At 41.9% G+C, this 17341-nt stretch overlaps 1 protein-coding gene across 3 annotated transcripts in view; it reads left to right on the forward strand.

The window, feature by feature from the left end:
- The window catches only part of EIF2AK4 (eukaryotic translation initiation factor 2 alpha kinase 4), a 3701979-nt gene that overhangs the window by 1854333 nt on the left and 1830305 nt on the right, over nucleotides 1–17341 (forward strand). For all 3 annotated transcript variants that reach the window (XM_044073832.1, XM_044073831.1, XM_044073833.1), the window contains one exon: nucleotides 13917–13967. In XM_044073832.1, the coding sequence (XP_043929767.1) occupies nucleotides 13917–13967 (51 nt within the window). The remainder of the gene's footprint in view (nucleotides 1–13916; nucleotides 13968–17341) is intronic.

Below are 17341 nucleotides of genomic sequence, written 5' to 3' on the forward strand. Positions count from 1 at the left end.
GGGGTCATTATCAGGGCAGAATGGTTCATGGGACGTGGCAACCGTTCGAGTACCACCTGCACATAAATGTCCTAGAGATGAGAGCAGTGCTTTTAACGTTGCAAGCCCTCAACGACTTTCTTCCTGTAGGGACAATTGCAGTCCACACAGACAACATGTCTGTAGTTTGGTATATCAACAAACAGGGCGGAACCAAGTCCTACCCCTTGTGTCGAGAAGCGCTCAGACTTTGGCAATGGGCGATCTCCTCTCATCGGTTTCTGGTAGCAACGCACATCCCTGGGAAAACCAACATTTTAGCGGACAGATTGAGCAGAGCTATTCTCATGCCTCACGAGTGGTCTCTCAAGCAATCTATAGTGGAAGAGATTTTTCTGGAATGGGGTCGCCCATGTTGCGATCTTTGCTACTCCCCAAAACAGCAAATGCCCAGACTTCTTCTCTCTCTTCCCTCTGCCAGGCCATCCCCCCAGAGACGCTCTGACCCAGGATTGGCCCCAGGGACTTCTTTATGCCTTTCCTCCTTTTCCCTGATCCCTCAAGTTATCCAGAAAGCAACCATTTTGAGAGCCAAAATGATTCTCATTGCTCCTTATTGGCCTCGACAAATTTGGTTTCCGTTCCTCCATCGTCACCTTTTGGTGCAGCCGTGGCATCTGGACCCAGTGCCAGATCTTCTGATTCACCAATCCGGTCAGCTGCACCGGTCTATCCCTTCTCTCAACCTCACAGCATGGTTGTTCCACTTCCTTCCTTAGCCAGGCTTCCTTTGATCTCTAACCCCGTTAGAGACATTCTAGTAGCTTCTTTAAAATCCTCTACCAGGAGGATTTATACAAGCAAATGGAAACGTTTCTCTTATTGGGCTAAAGCCAAGAATATTGATCCCTTCACTGCCCCAGTTCAGGCAGTTTTGGATTTCTTAGCGGAGATTTTTCATGCAGGCTCCTCTTCTTCCACAGTTAGAGTTCAATTGGCTGCTATCTCGAACTTTCATGTCGGGTTCGCAGATCACAATATTATGTCCCACAGGCTTTGTAGAGCCTTCTTGAAAGGAATTTTCCTCCTGAAGCCTCCAGTCAGGAATCCTCCTCCTCAGTGGGATCTAAATTTAGTGCTGACATCCTTGATTCTTCCCCCCTTCGAGCTAGCTGTTTCTTGCTCCCTGAAATTTCTTTCTTGGAAAACCTTATTCCTAGTAGCTATTACATCGGCCAGGAGGGTGTCTGAACTTCATGCTCTATCGGTTCGACCCCCCTATTTGGTCTTTCACAAAGACAGAGTATCATTGAGAACTAATCCGACCTTTTTGCCTAAGGTCGTCTCAAAGACTAATTTGAATCAATCCATTGATCTCCCTGTATTTTTTCCAAACTATTCAAACAGATCGGAACAAAAATTACATTATCTTGATGTCCACCGCCAACTCAGATATTATTTGGACAGAACTAAACAGTTTAGGAAATCCGATCAACTCTTTGTTTCCTATGCTGATAACAAGAAAGGCCTTCCTGTCTCAAAAGTGACCTTATCTAGATGGCTTTCTTCTGTCATCTCTGAAATTTATCGGCTCAGGGGAAAACAGCTGTGCTCAAAACCTAAAGCACATTCAACTAGAAGCTTAGCTACTTCTACAGCCTTTCAAGCTAGACTTCCTTTAGACACTATTTGTGCAGTGGCCACTTGGGCCACTCCTCATACTTTTGTTTCCCATTACAAATTGGACTTGGCCTCCAGGGACAGAGCCAGTTTTGGCTCTACAGTCCTCAAGAGTCTGTTCCATTGAGCCACCCAGGATAGAGGTGCTAGGGACGCGGTCCCATCAAGCAAGAATGAAGGCGAGATTGACAACTTAACATTGAGAAGTTATGTACCTACCATAACGTTCCATGTTAGTTGTCTTCTCTCGCCTTCTTTCTTGCAACCCTCCCTCCTTCCCCCAGGCCTGGACAGACATTTTTCTACAAGGAATTATTATGCTGAAGACCATTCAGAGCTGGTCCTTCTTCCATCCTGTAGGCTTTTCTTTCTTCCTTTGGGAAGTGTTTATGCTTGGTGCTATTGCCCCTTTGTCATCAAACGAGATCTGGGTACTTACCGCCTTGCATCATGGGATATGGGGCTGCCTCGAGCTGGTAAAAGTGACTCTCGAGCTTAGCAAGTGCCGAGTCGGAGCCGAGGATCGGCTCCGAACCCATCAAGCAAGAAAGAAGGCGAGAGAAGACAACTAACATGGAACGTTATGGTAGGTACATAACTTCTCATTTCTTAACACTGTGTTTAAGACCATAGCTTTGGCACCATTTTTTAGTCTGAGAAAGGCCGTCTTGAAGAATGCTAGTGTTTGCAGGGAAGTTGATGATAACCCCCAGCCTGCAATCATCTGTAAACTTAGTCAGCCATAAACCTGCAGCATTTGCTTCCATTTCAGAGAAATAAATGTCAGAAAGGATCAAGCCAAGTATTGAGTTCTGGGGGACTCTGCTAGTGATTGGCCTCGTTATGGAGGTGGCATCACCTATTTTGACCTCCTAGGTCCTGTCATTGAGCCAGTTGGCTATCCAGCAGGTGATAAAATGGTTTATACCTAAATTAGTGAGCTTGTGTAATGTCTTCACTCATAAAGTCCACCAGATTTAACAGGAATTACCTTCCTTTTTTAACACAGCTAAACTGTGATGGGTCCAGCATTTGCAAGTTACCTGTGTCTTCATTTATCATGTCCTTGATGATTCTTTCCATGGCCTTTCATATGAGGCTTGTAAGACTTATGGGCCTGTAGTTACCTGGATCAGTGCTTGGACCTCCTTTGTGCAGGGGGAATGACTGCAGCCATCTTCCATTCCTTGGGCACAAATCATGACTGTAGGCTCCAGTTGAAAGGTGATTCAAGTGGACCAGAGCGGTCATGTTTAATGCTATTTATTAAACAACCCAGGATGTTATCAGAGCCCATCTATACAGTGTTTTTGTCTTTGTAAAGTGCATTGATGATCTTTTTCCTAGTAATGGTTGGGGGGATTGTGGTATGCAGTATTTCCTTTGGACTATTGGGGGAAGAGTGGGGAAGGGAATTTCAGCTGAACCTGTCGGCCAAAAGGTTGGCAATGGCCTCAAGTTCAAAGTGGGTGATGCCATTTACAATAAGTTCTGTGCATTGTTATGTATATCCCCTGAGGTTACAGGCATAGCTGTAGAGACCTCTATGATGTCCTTTGTCTGAGAAGCAGTTTTTTCTTCAAATTTACCTTTTGAAGCATTAATTATTCCTCTTAGCTTCCTGTTTAAATTGGTCAGAAGGCTTTTAGTATGTATGGCTTTGTTCCTCTTATGTTTGGCTAAGATTTTTTTTCTTTCGTTGTATAAACAATTGATATTGTGATTCCAACTGGGTGGCTTGTCTTTTGAGTCTCTTATTCTTAATATGGGTGTGCACAGCTCACTTTGTACAGGCATCAATATGGCCGTACAGAGATTTTGCAAATAGCTCCGCATATGCAATGGTGTTTACTGGGTTTGTGGGTTCTTGGAATTTAGCCAAGGTGTTGCTTAGTAGAGAGGGGTTAGCCTTGGAGTAGTTCCTAAAGGTTTTTGGTTTTGCTGGATCTCTGGATTTAATTTTTATTTTGAGCAATAATGCCTTATGGTCATAAATAATGAGTGTAGACATTACACTGGGCGAAGAACATTGCCCCCCCCCCCATGTTTTTGAGCACAAGGGCAAAGATGTTTGCACCCCTGGTGGGAGAATGTTCCAAGATGTTGGTATTAAAGTTTAGGAATTGCTGGGCTTGTGCATTTGAAGTGGTGTTGGATTACCAGTCTACAGAGGGGTAGTTGAGATCCCCCATGAATATCTTGTTGGGTTGAATAGTGAAGGACTGTAGTACATTGAGACAGGTAGTATGGGTTTCCAGTGACACGGAGGGGGACCTGTAGGTTACAAGAATATGGTATGAGACACTATTTCTGGTGCATTGCACATGCATGAGTTCCAGTGGGTCATACACTTTAGTCTAGATGTGTTGTTTTTTTATATAAACTGAGACTCTCCACCTTTAGTTCCCTCCTGTGCGGTAGCTGGTGTGAAAGGTGTTATAACCTTGCATTGTTGGGGTACTCTCCGCAACTTTAAACCTTGTCTCCATTACTACACAGATGTCTACACTCTCCAGGGAGAGAGAGGTTTGCAGGGAGTGGAGTTTCTTGTTAAGACTTGTAGCATTGAGCAATACCACCTTCAGATATTCCTTTGTAGGTTCAGTTAAGTCAGGAGGTTTATCAGTTTGGCTTTGTGTAAAAAAGGCATTATGGGGTAGAAAGGGTCTTTGCCAGTATCCAAAAGCTTAGAAGGGGATAACTGCAGACCATCCCTGTCAAAGCAGCATGGTCTGTCAACCATGACCTCCCAGGCTGTCAAATATTCTTCCCCTTGGATTGACACCAGAAGCTAAGCCAGTTGTTAAAAATCAATCATTTTCTGTTGGTAATGTGGTATCCTTGAAGAAGGTACCATGCTGTTCAGTGGTAGGTTCATACCTGCCTGAGGTGCATAGTGAGCTTGATCATGTTTCGCTTCATATAGTCAAGGGAGGTATGTCTCAGGTCATTAACACCTACATGGACTGTGAAAATTCAAGGCGAACTGGACAACTAGGAAAAAGTAAAATTTTACTTGAGCGCTTTCATCAGTTTTTAACTACGACTTCTTCAGAATAAAATCAAGTTACACTCAGAGTCTTATGTAACCAGTGCAATAAATCAATTAAAAAAACACTTGTAGAATGTACATCCACTTTTTAAAGGTACAGGCTCCCTTAATGCATTTTACTAGCAAGTCATGTAAATTTTTACCATAGATGTTATATCTGTTTATATATATTTTCAAAACCAAGAATAAGTAAAATCAATAACATTCTTGTCATGGTAGTAAGAGTCATTAAATATTTAAATGCAGAAGTCTGCTTTTAATTTAAAACAACTGCTAAGTGAGACCATATCATTAAGCCCTGGGCTAGTGGTGGCATTGACCCTCAGTTGCCATAATAGTTCTTTATACTCCAGTGTATGGTCAATAGGGCCACCCCTTTCGTCTATGATGATCTGTTCAAGAACTATAAACTTGAAATAGTGACCTGGGTGAAGTTTAATATGTTTGGCTAATGCATTTGTGATGTTACATTTGTCTGTATCATAAACATGTTGGTAACTAAAAGCATTTTTGTTTTTTCCGATATAGAAGCATGAACAAGTCTGACAAATGCTGGCATAAATGACTTTTTTTACTGCCAGAATTGTGTTTCTGAAATAATCTAACCCATCCATAACCTTTGAGTAAAACCCTGTCTTCCTCTAGTATGTACTTACACTGCGTGCACTGCCCACATTTTGTCATTTTTCCCAGTCTACCGGTGGTACTACTAGATGGATTTCTTTCAAGAATATTCTTGATGCTGGTGTCCTTTTTGTAAACCACTACGGGGGCTTCACCAACCTTCTGACCTATGCTTTCATCACTGTTAAGGATGAACCAGTTTTTGAAAACAATGTCCTGAATCAGTGGAAACTGTGGAGTATATGTCAGGATGAGCCCATTGTGAAAACGACCAGTAGGGTTGTTACTGTTCTCCAACGGTGCACACAATGTGGTAATATCAGTTCCTAACAAGGGATAGAAATGTCCCTCTAATCCCTTTTTAGTAACTTCTTCCAACAAAGGTGTAACAAATTCTTTCGGATATCCTCTTCTTAAAAGCATACTCAATAAAACATCCCTTTCCTTCTGGAAATCTTCCATCCTACTAACCATGCGGGCTAGTCTCACCCCCTGGCCTTTAACTAAGGATCTTTTTTGATGCACAGGGTGCCCTCTCTTAAAGTGGAGAAGGGAGTTCGAGTATGTAGGTTTACGTTAGATGGTAGAAAAGAATATGCTATTGATGTAGTCTTTGCTGATTCTGATGTCTAAATAACTAATGGAGTCAGAATTCATTTCCATAGAGAATTTGAGGAATGTAGTGCTCGAATTGAGGAATGGGAAGAATTCTTGCAACTGGTCACGGTCTCCATCCCAAAAAATGAGGATGTCGTCCAGGTAACGACCGTAAAACTTACAATGGGACATCCCTGAAGATGAAAAAACTTGGCACAATTCCCACTGAGTCAGAACAATGTTGGCAAAAACTGGTGCACACGCTGCCCCCATAGCTACCCCTGTGGTTTGTTTGAATAAATGACCTTCAAAAGTAAAAAAAACTGTTCTTCAACACAAGTTCCATTAATGTCCTTAATGTAAGAATTTTGGTGTGTGAAAACTTGGTCTGTTGACATAAGAAGTCATAAACATGGACTGACACCAGAAGCTAAGACAGTTGTTAAAAATCAGTAATTTTATGTTGGTAATGTGGTATCCTTGAAGAAGGTACCATGATGTTCAGTGGTAGGTTCATACCTGCCTGAGGTGCATAATCAGTGAGCTTGATGGTAATCCATTGATCAGTTGTAATCCATCAAGTACGGAAGAAGTATTTAGGGATTTGGGGACCCAAGTAGATAGCAATCTCTCCTTTGACAATCACGTTGCCAAAGTGGTTAGAAAGACCTTCTATATAGCCCACCTTATCATGAAAGGGTTCACATCTAGATCAAGAGAGGTCATTGTGCCCCTCTACTCATCAGGCCCATAATTGAATACAGTGCCCCATTTGGGATGTACCTTACCCGACACCTGCAGCAACTGGAAAGACCCCAAAAGTACCTCACCAAGAGGATCAAGGGGCTCAAACAGATGCCGTACGCAGTTAGGCTAAAGAAACTCCAGCTCTACTCAGTTGCTTACCGCCTACTCAGAGGTGATCTGTGCCTGACGTATAAAGCCATATCCAACCCAGAATTAATGGACATGCTCCACCTCAGGAAATCCAAATCCCTTAGTGCTACACACTCCAGGGACTTCAACCTCAGCGCAGAAATAAATAGGACATGCTGGAGGGACAGATTCATATCCCAGAGGCTCCCCTCACTCTGGAACAAAATCCCAATCCATGTTAGGCAGAGTCCCTCAATGACCCTCTTCAAGAGAAATCTTGACGAGTGGATGGGAGATCGTAAGTTTACCCCTGGGATCTCTTCTGTGTCCCTACTAGACAGAGGCACAGTAAACTAACCTCAAAAGGGCTATCTTCTGTGACCTACTATACAGAGGCACAGTCAACTAATCTAAAAGGGTGGCGAAAACCAAACACACTCTGGTTAGGCTTATAAATGCCGTAGGGCAGATAGCCTAGTATCAACCTCTGAGCCTATGATCATGTCTCGCTTCATATAGTCAAGGGAGGTATGTCTCAGGTCAATAACACCTACATGGACTGTGGCAGAGTCATACTGATACCTGTGGTTCAATGACCTGAGTGCCTGTAATGACGTGAAGGATCTTAGCCTCGGAAAGGTAGCTAACCGTGAATCTCTCTTTACTCAGTGTGGTGAGGGGGACATCAGTGTGCCTCACTATAGACTCATCCAATGACCAGGAAATTTGGCTGTGTGCTGGTTTAACTTAGTGGCTTCGAAGCAGGGACATTAGATTCAGTGTTACTATGTGTAGTTGTGGCTGGTGTTTTAACGTATTTACATGATGGCTGAGGACCCTTTTTATTGATTGTGCTGTGCAGGAGGTCTTAGTGTTTTAGGAAGGTTACCTGTAAATGCCTCAGTATAAGTAGATGTCCTTCCATATCACTGCTGCAGTATTTCTTAAACTAAAGATCACCTGCCAAGGGTAGCCTGATGTCCAGCCAGTATACCAAAGCCTTAGGTTGTAATATATACATCACAGGTATTCTCCATGCTCACAGTGTAGAGCATAAAAGTGACATACGGACAAACCTTCCTCAGAACTTCATAGCCACCAGTCTCCGAATGCTGTCTTCGATCTGAATGCTCCTTATCTGCTGGTTACCAAGCCAGTTTCAGATAAATGCCCTGTTGGGTTTTTCTTCTTGTCTTGCCTTTTACTTTTTGTTGTAAGTTTACATGTTATCCATAAAGGGAAAATGCCAGTGTGGGAGACTGATTCCTCATAATGACCATCACAAGCAGTGTTTGCTTTGCTTGGGTGCTTCTCATGACCATAAGTTGTGCTTTATTTGTCAGGCATTTGTCCCTAAAATTCTTCATAGTTATCTCTCCTCCTTATCCACCTGCCTGGAAAACAACGTCTTAAATTTTGGCACAGTGTAAAATGGTGGCATCATCCCAGCCCAAGGGTCAGCCGTCTGCTAAGAAGACAACCACAAAAAATGTAGGTATGATTCAACTGCTGTACCACCTCTGCTGGACATCTCTCTAGAGGCTGGTGAAAGCCCAGATCATCACCTGTTTTTTCCATCCGATTCCTGTGCCGTGACTGCTTCAGAGGTTGGCTGCCATGGATCTGGCTTCCTGCACATCATTGGAGGCTCTGCAGGCATCTGTTTTGAATGTTCAGGGGGAACTGCTGCTGATAATGTCCAAGAGACTTGAGGGGTATTCCACGGATTCTTGTTAGGGAGGACATTCCCACTATGTTGACTGAGTGTTGGCAAGGGATCCTAACCTCCTAAGTTGTTTAGGGCTGACGTCCCTTTTAGAAGAAGCAGAAAAAAAGCATATTTCCCCTGCTCCTTATGACCCTCAGTATAAATGACAAGATTTTGCATAGGGGTTGTTTAATGCTCTCATAGCTTGAAGCCCCTCTTGGGGAGTTTCTTTTCTTGTCCCCTTTGATCCTCTGCTCCTGTTAAGACGCCCAGGGAACAGGACTCTTCTGATGAGGACTTAAACTCTGATGAAGAGTCTTTGGCCTATTCCACCCAAATTCCCTCTCCATTGGATTATGCTTTTGAGGAGATAGACTCTATTAGTCCAGACTCTCCTATTGAGATGTCCTTTGGGGATACTCTGTCTCGGATGATGGAATTTTTTAAATGGGACTGCTCCTAGGTTTCTGATGTTCAGAAGGGGTATTACGAACTCCTCCTAATGGAGTGTCCTTAGCCCTCTGATGTTGGTTCTTTGTTGAACACATTTTCAGAAGCTTCCCAGACCCCTGCTCCTAAAAAACGTTTATAAGGTGCTTGATTGTAAATTTCTTTACAAGAGTCCCTCTACTGACCATTCTGTTATTTCTGTTTCTTCTCATAAGACTTCCAAGCCTTTACCTTCCATTAAACTGCTTCCCACTGAAAGGACAGTAGGGCCATGGAAAGATTGGACAAAAAGGTGGACAGTGCTGCTACCCTGGCCTTTTGGGCTGTGAATTACCAGACCAATATGACCAGGTATGTTTTAACCCTTCTCTCTCAGGCTTTTCAAATTATGTCACACCTTCTAGATTCTGAGGGGAAGGCTTTGTCCCTTTCTTTGTTGGGTTCCTCTTCTCAAGTGGCTTGTCATTCCATTAAATTTAGTTATGATGTAAATGATGTCTCTTCAAGAGCTGCTAACCTTGGTTCTGTGTCAAGACATTATTCCTGGCTTCACCTTCAGCCATTGCCTGATGATATTAAGACCAAATTGATGGATGCTCCCCTTGACAATAAAAATCTTTTTGGTTCTGTAGCTGCTGAGCTTTTTAAGTCTCTTCAGGAGAAGGATAAGTCCATGCAGGAATTGAAAGTTATTTTTGTTTCCCTGTTCCCAAATTTCAGAGGAATTTTCCTACCAAGCCTGCCTTTGTACATACAGTCTTTCCCTCCTCCCAAAGGTAAAAAGCATTCTAGAAGGGCTTCCTTTTTAAAGGTTCATTGCTTTCGAATGCCATCCCTTCAAACCTTGTTTCCTCTTCTTCTGCCTCAAGCTTTCTTAGTCTCTCTCTCTGGATCTCGAGGATGCCTATCTCCATATTTCTGTTCATCCCCATTTCAGGAAATGTTTACGTTTCTCTGTTTCTTCCTTGCATTTCAGTTCTTTAATTTGCCTTTTGGCCTCTCTACTGCCCCAAGTGGCTTTATCAAATACCTCACTCCTGTGATTGCTTTTATGCAGGATGAAGGGAATTACAGATCTTTCGTTATCTGGATGACCTGCTCATTCAGGCTTCTTCTCCAGAACCTTCACTATGCTATTTGCCTCTTGCAGAGCCTAGCGTTTGCAGTAAATTCACCAAAGTCTTTCCTGATTCCTTCTCAGGATCATGGTTTTCTTGGATGCAGGCTCCAGACCATTTTTATGCTGGCATCTCTGCCACACCTCCCACAGCTTTCTTACTGCATTTTTTCAATCCCTACAGCCATGGAGTTTCTAGTGGCTCTGGGGTATATGGCTTCCTCTAGCTTCATATAAGAAAACTACAGTGATTTCTAAAGTCAGTCTGGTTCCAACATTATCATCCTTTGGACTTTCCAATTCCTCTTCTTCAATGCTTCAAGCTAAAGCTTCAGTTGTGAATTCATCAACTGTCTCTCTCAACCTGAGGCTTTCTTTTCAGCCTCCAGTCTCTTCTCAGGAACTCTTTTCGGATGCATCAGACATGGAGTGGGGATCTTCTTCTGGCCCTCTAAAAGTTCAGGACCTTTGGTCCCTTCTTCAGAAGAACCATATCAACATCAAAGAAATGAAAACTCTTCTTCTGGCTCTTCAGGCTTTCCATTCTCTATTCTTTCCAGCACTCCTCAAAGTCTTTACAGACAATATCACAGTGATGTGGTTAATCAACAAGCAAGGGGGTACACAGTCTTACGTGTGCAGACTAGCTCTTCAGGTTTGGGATCTGGCTGTCCAGTATCAGGTCACTCTTCAGGCTGGTTATATTCCTTCAGAACAGAGCAGACTCTCTGAGCAGGTCCACAACATAGACTCACAAATGGATACTTCACAGAGATGTGTTTCAGGATGTTGTCCACTAGTAGGGTACTCTTCATGTAGACCTTTTTGCCTCCCCCTCTGAACAGACAACTTCCTCTCTCTTGCACCAGAGTCCCATGTTCTCTGGCTTGGAAGAGCTTTCTTAATGCCTTCCCTTCATACCGAGGGTTCTGTTCAAGGTAGAACAAGACTCTCCCATAATCTTGTTGGTGACTTCCTTGTGGTCCAGACAGCATCGGTTCCTCCTCCTCCTCCTGCATTTAGCCAAGGGCAGTCATCACAAGTTACCTCACAGGATGAGCCTACTCACACAAGACAAGGGGTCTCTCATCCATCCCCACTTGTCCAGTCTTCATCTGACACTGAGGGCGATGGGTTTTGATACCTTTTATACAAATTTTTCTGAGGACATGCTTTACATTCTGCAGGACACCAGGAAATCTTATTTGTCCAAATGGAAGAGAGTTTCTTTTTGGTGTCTTGCTTGTAATCTGGATTTATTTTCTGTGGAAGTTTGTTTGGTTCTCTGTTATTTGTATGAATTGCTCCATGCCGGGTTGGCATACTGTTCAGTTAAAGTCAACCTTTTATATGTTTCTGCTTGTTTACCTTTGACTCCTCCTTTAGCTTCTAGATTTGAGGTCAAACAATTCCTTAAAGGTGCCCTTCATATTAGACCTTCCATGAAGTCTATTTGTCCTTTCTGGGACCTGAATTTTGTTCTTAAAAAATTGAGTCGGGCTCCTTTTGAGCCTGCAGTTTCATGACAGTTACTTCAGCTAGAAGGGTGTCTGAGCTTCAGGCCATTATGGCTGTACTTTTTTTCAATTTTTTTCATAGAGACAGTGTGTCTCTTCATACTAATCCTTCTTTTATACCCAAGTTGGTTACTGAGTTGTCTCATAGCCAGTCTATTCATTTGCCCACTTTTTTTTTTCCTTCTCCACAGTCTGCTAGTGAGAATGTTCTTCACACCTTGGATTTGCATAGGCAACTCAGATTTTATTTAGATAAAACTAAAGCCAGTCATAAATCTGAGCAAGTTTTTGTTTCTTTTCATCCTAGGTCTTTAGGTTTGCCCATTTCTAAGCAAACTGTTTCTTCCTGGATCTCTAATGCCATTTTATTTTGTTATTTTTTACATGGGAAGAAAATTTCTACTTGTTTTAAGGCTCATTTTACCAAAGCTGTGGCGGCTTCTGATGTTTTTTTCAAAGAACTGGATACCATCTTCATCCTTGAGGCAGCTATTTGGACTTCTGCGCATATTTTTACCAAACATTATAAGCCGGATATGGTTTTCTTGAAGGCTTTGTTGGACCTTCCACATCCCAAGTTTCCTCTTCAGCTTTTGCACTGTCCATAGTGCAACAGTAATATGGAGGGACATAGTACAGTTGAGTAAAATTTTACCGTAACAGTAAATGTCCTTCCCTTCACTGTTGTATTCTCTCCCTCCCTCTGCCTCCTCTCTTCTGTTTTCCTTTTGGATGCAGATTTTCCTCTTTTACTCCTTTGACTGTTGTCCCTTCCGGGGATTTTATTTTCTGAGGAAGGTACATCTGTACCCTTTATGCCCTACGCGATGATAGGAGAGCATACATGTGATGTACAATGTCCCTGTAACAAAGCAATGCTTTAGTATACTGGCCGGACGTTGGGCTATCCTTGGCAGGTGATCCCTAGTTTAAGGAATACTGCAACAGTGATGGGAAGGACATCTACTGTTATGGTAAGATTTTACACAACTGTATTTTTTATATTTAGGGTCATTACCCTGTGCAGTAGGTGTGGTGCAAGTGTCACTGACACCCTCTTGAAGATTAGTTTTGGTTGTATAATAAGAGTTTTGCCTCCAGCATTAAAGTGTATTTATACATCTCACATACTTCATCTGTTTTATTGAGAATAAGTGGGTTGTCAGTGTACATGAGGCAATTGCTACAATACTTCAGAATATCCAGCTCAACCAGACTGGCTACAGAGAGTCAGGAAGTGCATATCCATGGCTACTGATCTACTAGGAGGAGTGAGGGAAATTTAAATATTGAGACGAGGGCCTTGAGTAATGCTCAGCTATGTGCAAACTAGATGCTGTAGTAGTTAAAGATTGGATTGTATAATTACCATATCTGGCTGCAGAATGACAGCAGGTTGATAAGAGCAGTTATGATGGAAGGAATAAGGGTTGATCATTTTCTTCCTAGTCCCACTCCTTTTACTCTTCTCTTGACGTGTCTGCTGACCTACATACTGTACTGATCACCAACACTCATCCTACCCTTTCTCCTCTTTAATTGCTGGTGTGCTGACTCACTTTTGAACCTGCCTGCCCTCTTGTGCCTCCGTTATGTGATTGTGTTCCTTTGTAACTTCACATTTCATGCCATTCTTTATATAGATAAGTACTCTGTATTCATTTGTCTTCTGCCTGTCCTCAACCATCTGTATCCTGGTAACACCATGTCTCTCTCACACATACACACATGCACACACAAACCAAGTTCAGTGTATTCATTTTGGACCCACATGCTAGGCATTTTTGCAGTAGTATTGTGCGAAAAGAGCAGGAGGGTAGAGAGATAAGAAATGTACAAAAACACACATACATGCATACAGTTTACCCCAACCACATTACTTTGTTTTTAATACAAATTGCTGTGTTTTAGGACTGTTGCACATTTTTCATATATATTAGTATGCTGTATGATTGTAACATATATCTAGCTTTATTTTAGTATTCATATGTTTTAACCATTTTTTTAGAGAGTCCTGATTTAAGTTGACAGTTACCAGCAATTTGCTTTGAATGATTTTAACCTTGATTTGTAAAAGCCTGTAGTAACTATGGCATAAGCGCTTCTATGTGAACAGGCATTATGCCATAGTTTTTTCTTTATCTTTTGTCTGGACTTTTTTGGGATTGCATAGAACTCTTATTGCAGATGTGCTAACAGCATATTAAAACTTTCTTTAAACGTAAATTAATCCAGCAGAATTTCCCTGTAACTTTTAATACTAGTGCTGCAAATGTATTGAAATTGTGTTTGACACGTGTTTGTTTTAATTTGTAGCCCAGCATTGAATTTCCAGAAGACTTTGATGACCAGACTTGTGCTAAACAGGTAATCATTGTATGCATTTAACAAGTTAGAGACAGGCTAGAATACAGGCAGAGTAACCTTGTTGTTTGAACAGTAGTGTGTGTGCGTGTGACCTAGTGCATTGATCAGAAGGCCTGAGACTGTGAGTGACCTACTGATCTGAATCCCTGAGACTGTGAATGACCTGGTGTATTGCTCACAAGGCTTGAGACTGTGAGTGACCTAGTGCATTAATCAGAAGGCCTGAGACTGTGAGTGATCTAGTGCATTAATCATAAGACCTGGGACTGAGTGTGATCCGGTACATTGATCAGAAGGTATGAGTGTGAGTGACTTCGTGCATTGATCAGAAGGGCTAAGATTCCTCTTACCTACGTGTGCTTCCTGAGCTTATCTGAAGAGTTCTTAGAAGTCTTTCCTAATGGTGGGTCAGCAGTAACTATAGGCAGTTAATGCAGTGGATTCTCAGGTAGGGGTTAATTGCTTAGGAATAGTTTGAGTTTATTTGTAGAGATTTACACATCTAATGGCTGCTACAAGGAATAGATTGGAGTGTGAAAGCACAGTATTGGAGTTGCATTTTACTAGATGCCAACAGTGAGAAGGTAAAACAGTGCATTTTCTTTTCATAATTCCTTTAGATCAGTTCTGGTATGATGAATCTCCTTCAGGGCTCTTATGCAGCAGGATACCCATCTGTGGAACTCTCTTCTCGCCAGCAGAGAAAGCTTGGAAAAGAAAACATTGTGCAGCCCTTGTAGTATTTATTCTTCTTCAAAGGTTTCTGTCATGATGAAAAGGTTAGAATTATTCGGAGTTGTTTTAGAGAAAATTGGGCAGTTTGGGAAAGGATGTTATTAGGCAAATGTTGATGAAGTAGATCTGCTATAGGCAAAGCAAAAGGAATGTGTTTATATGCAAAAGGGCTTTCACTGGGGAGGATATAATAGCTATAAACAACACAATAATATATCTCAAGTATTCTGTTTTTTGTTTTCTAGTACTGTTTTGTTATTAAGTATACCCAGACTTTTGCGTTACCTTAACTCGTTAAGTATGGGTTATGAGTTATACTGGGACCACACACAATGGTCACAACAATGACTACCAAAGTAACATAGTTTCTGCATTGTTTTTAATTTTTAAAATCTGTATGACTGATTTTAAAATGATACATATTTCTGTCCTTAAGGTTATTTCATTGCTACAGTAAATGTGCTAATGTAGTATTAACCAGATAACTTTTCAGTAAAATGAGTGGAAATTTTTGTGAAGTAAAAGCCAATACCAAAGGGCTTTGGCTGACTAAGTTGCAGATGACTGTAAGCTAGACGCAGTCATTGAATCCCCAAATGACTTAGCCATCCTGCAGGAAGGTTTGTCTCAAATAACTGTTGCCAAAATCATGGGACTTGCAACTAAATGCAAAAACATTCATTATTGAATCCTTTGGGAAGTCATCTAACTCAGGGAACTATCACATTGACTCATGCCCTTAAGAGTTCACCCAGTTGTTCAGGATTTGGGAACCTATGTGGACAGTGAACTAACTTGACCAGTATGTGTCCATTGTTATAAAAATGTCCTATATTGCACAGCTTATAAACAATGGGATCATGTCTAGGTCTAGGGATGTAATTGTCCCCTTTACTCACCCCTCGTTAGGTTAATCATTGAATATAATGCACCATTTGTCATGTATCTGTCCAGGCACATGCAACAACTGGAACGCCAACAGAGATACCTTACTAAAAGGCTACAAAGCCTAAAGAACATGTCTTACATGGATTGACTCAAAGCCCTGTCAATATACTTAGTATCCTACTGACTGACATTTGTCTGTCATACAAGGCAAACTATGACCCATTTACTGATGGATTTACTGCACTTCAGCAAGTCGACTGGTATCAGAAATAGTTTGTCTAGGGATTTAAACCTCTTCTGCAATATCACCAAAATGGTTTGGAGGGACAGGACATCTTGCAGAGGATACTTCTGCTCTGGAACAAATGCCCCACCCACATTAAACAAAGTTCATCCCCATCCATTTTCAAGTGCAACATAGACCTGTAGATGGGAAAATTTACTCCAGGACTGCCCCATACTACTAATGGATAGATGCAGCTCCTAAATGCTTTATCCCATGCATGGATCCCCTCAAATATCTATGGTTGGGATAATATATCATTGTCGACCAGGGGATGGATAAGGGTAGTCTGTAACTAAATGAGGTGGGTTATTTTGAGCACAAAAATGGAAACTGGATAGGCTTAAAATGGCCTGCAAGGACAACTAGCCTAATACTTACCTATGAACTTATTCGACCCCAGAGGTTAGATGCCCCCATGTCATTTTACTGTGTGGGGGCTAGGCAGTTGAGATATGTTGCTCTGAGCACCAGTGTCAGTGTTTCTTTGGCAGTTGGTAGTGTTGGAATGGATAGTGTTGCCAACTCGCAGCAAGAGGTTTGTGGTTTGGTTCTGAGCTGGGTTGCCTTCTGTGTGGAGTTTGCATGTCTTCCCTGTGTTTGCAGGGATTTCCTCCAGGTGCTCAGGGTTGCTCCCACCTTCCAAACATATGCAACAACTGCAGATTGCCAGAAGATGCGAGTTCATATGTGTGTGTGATATGGAAGAAAGACCTGGCAAACCTATTCATTCCTCATTTACCTTGAAAACTCTGCAGGTAGCAGTGGCTGTCCCGCAGGGTCATTCAGAGTCAGATGCAACTCATAAGAGAGCAAGTGATAGAGGACTTAATGCACACATATGGCTGCTTGCCTCTTTTAACTGACTTGATGCTGTCAATAGATGGAGAATGCTGAATTAGGAATCTGTTGTTTCTTTAGCCCTATTAGGCTCACTCTCAGAATGATATAGTTTATCGTAGACCTAGTACGTGCAGAGCCCTTTCAGGCTTCTTGACAGACGTATGACAAGACAGTTGTATTAATTTTTTGATGGAAAAAGTAGTACATACGTGCTACAGTGTATGTGCTCCCAGTCATTGGGTCAGCTGTATATAGCTCCTGGCATGGTCCTTACCACCTTGGAATTATGTTTACAATACTAAATATATCTAAAGATAATAACTTTACCAGTTGTCAGGTATGTGTTGGTAATTGGTATCCAGTTTAATTGTGGCAAGTAACATCAATTGATCACATCAGGGAAAGTGTAGAGTACTAATGGTTGTACATAGTCAGTGACAAGAGTTATATTAAGTGTGTGTATTGTAGACACTAGCTGCATAGGATAAAAATACAACACACAAGCCATAAATCATTAGCTACTAATAAGAGCAGATAAGAAGAACAGGTGTGAAAAATGAGGCCTTTCCCATGATAGCTTAGCTAAACATCCAATAGCTTATGTTTATGGCCCAGATTTCTTCTG

This window comes from Protopterus annectens, chromosome 6.part0 (assembly GCF_019279795.1).
Source record: "Protopterus annectens isolate FY-2018-M chromosome 6.part0, PAN1.0, whole genome shotgun sequence".
NCBI lineage: Eukaryota > Metazoa > Chordata > Ceratodontiformes > Protopteridae > Protopterus > Protopterus annectens.